Raw genomic sequence first — 1,507 nt, 5'->3', positions numbered from 1 at the left:
GGAAAGGTCAGGAATGGCTCTGTCAGCACAGGGAGCATCCCAGCTGTCCCCATCGCCCCCCGCAGCCCTTCAGGTCAGGGGAGCAGCGGGTGCTGTGCCAGGGTAATGCCAAAGCCGTGTCCTGACTGCGGTTTGGTGGGCACTGTGTCACCTGCTGTCCCTGCGCGGCACCACCTGCAGCCCAGCTTTGCCAACTGAATTCATGGGCGGGAGGTGATTGGTGACCAACTGAGGGCTGCAGGACATTAAAAAAGTGAGTTTGGTTCAAGGGAGATCAGCTGCAGTCATGGGGGAGGTGAGACCCAGAGAGCTGCCCTCATGGGTGTCTTTGGGGGGGACCCTTCGGGACCCCCTTTGTGCTACCAACACCCCATCTTGTCTGCAGCCCTGCTTGCAGCCTGATGTGCCCACTTTAAACTGGAAGAGGAGAGATTTGGGTTAGACATTGGGAAGAAATTCTGGGCTGTGAGGGTGGAGAGACCCTGGCCCAGGTTGCCCAGAGAAGCTGTGGCTGCCCCATCCCTGGCAGTGTTGAAGGGCAGGTTGGATGGGGCTTGGAGCAACCTGGGCTGGTGGGAGGTGTCCCTGCCCATGCAGGGGGAGGGACTGGATGGTTTTTAAGATTCCTTTTTAGCTCAAACCAGACTGGGATTCTGTGACTCAATGATTTGGGCTTCCTATCTCCTGAGCTATGGTAGCAGTGAGCTCAGCCCCACAGGTGCATGTTCCCTGTGTCTGGGGGCTTGGCATGCTGCTGCCCCATGGCTGTGCCAGGGAAGAGGTGTAGCCACACACTGTGCTGCGTGTGGGGACAAGCGGGGACTGGGGTGGACTGTCCCCCAGCTGGCATTGCCCAGTGTTCCTGCCACAGCCCCACGGGACGTGGTGCAAAGGGGCACCAGGAGCAACCACTGGAGCAGGGCCTGGTGGTGGGGTCAGGCTCCTCTGTCCCCAAACACCCGCACAGCCCTGGGGAGGGCGGCGTGTTCCCCGGGGACAGTGTGGGAATAACAAGGACATTACGTCGCTGGCGTTTCTGCAAGGCAGCAGGACTGGGGACACTCCTCCTCGCCGTGCAACTGCAGGGCCAGGAGGATAAAAATCTCTCAGCTGCCTCTTTCCCCCAGAGCTTGATCGTGCTCGTTTGCAAACCGGTTTAGGGTGAGAGCGGGGCTGGGGAGGCCGGGCTGGGCGCTGGGCCGGGGAGGGCGCTGGGAAACCCGCAGGTGCCGGGCGCGGGGTGAAGCCGCGGGTCAAGGTACACGAGGGACGATTGTAACGTGTTCAGCTCGGGCAGCTGGAAGGTGATTGTACCTAAAGCATGAACGGGGTTTCTCCGTGCCCGGGGGTTCAGATGAGGCAGCACACCTGGGGGGAAGGGGCTGGGAGACACTGCGGCGGGTGGCGGGGGGGGCTCTGCCCGACGGGCTGCTCGGGAAGCGTTTCGTTCTGACGGCGGGAAATAAGGACGCCCCCAACGAGATGCAGACTCGCCAAAAAGGTTTGG

The 1,507-nt window shown here is 61.4% G+C and overlaps 1 protein-coding gene across 1 annotated transcript in view; it reads right to left on the bottom strand.

Annotated features, from left to right (window-relative positions):
• The window catches only part of SIGIRR (single immunoglobulin and toll-interleukin 1 receptor (TIR) domain), a 9,988-nt gene that overhangs the window by 4,097 nt on the left and 4,384 nt on the right, over positions 1-1,507 (bottom strand). Inside the window, 1 exon segment of the mRNA XM_010001474.1 lies at positions 1,221-1,368. Within this exon segment, the coding sequence (XP_009999776.1) occupies positions 1,221-1,368 (148 nt within the window).

Source organism: Chaetura pelagica, unplaced genomic scaffold, assembly GCF_000747805.2.
Source record: "Chaetura pelagica isolate M959 unplaced genomic scaffold, ChaPel_1.0 scaffold587, whole genome shotgun sequence".
NCBI lineage: Eukaryota > Metazoa > Chordata > Aves > Apodiformes > Apodidae > Chaetura > Chaetura pelagica.
Note: the sequence above shows the minus strand (reverse complement) of the source record. Positions and strands in the feature narration are given on the sequence as shown.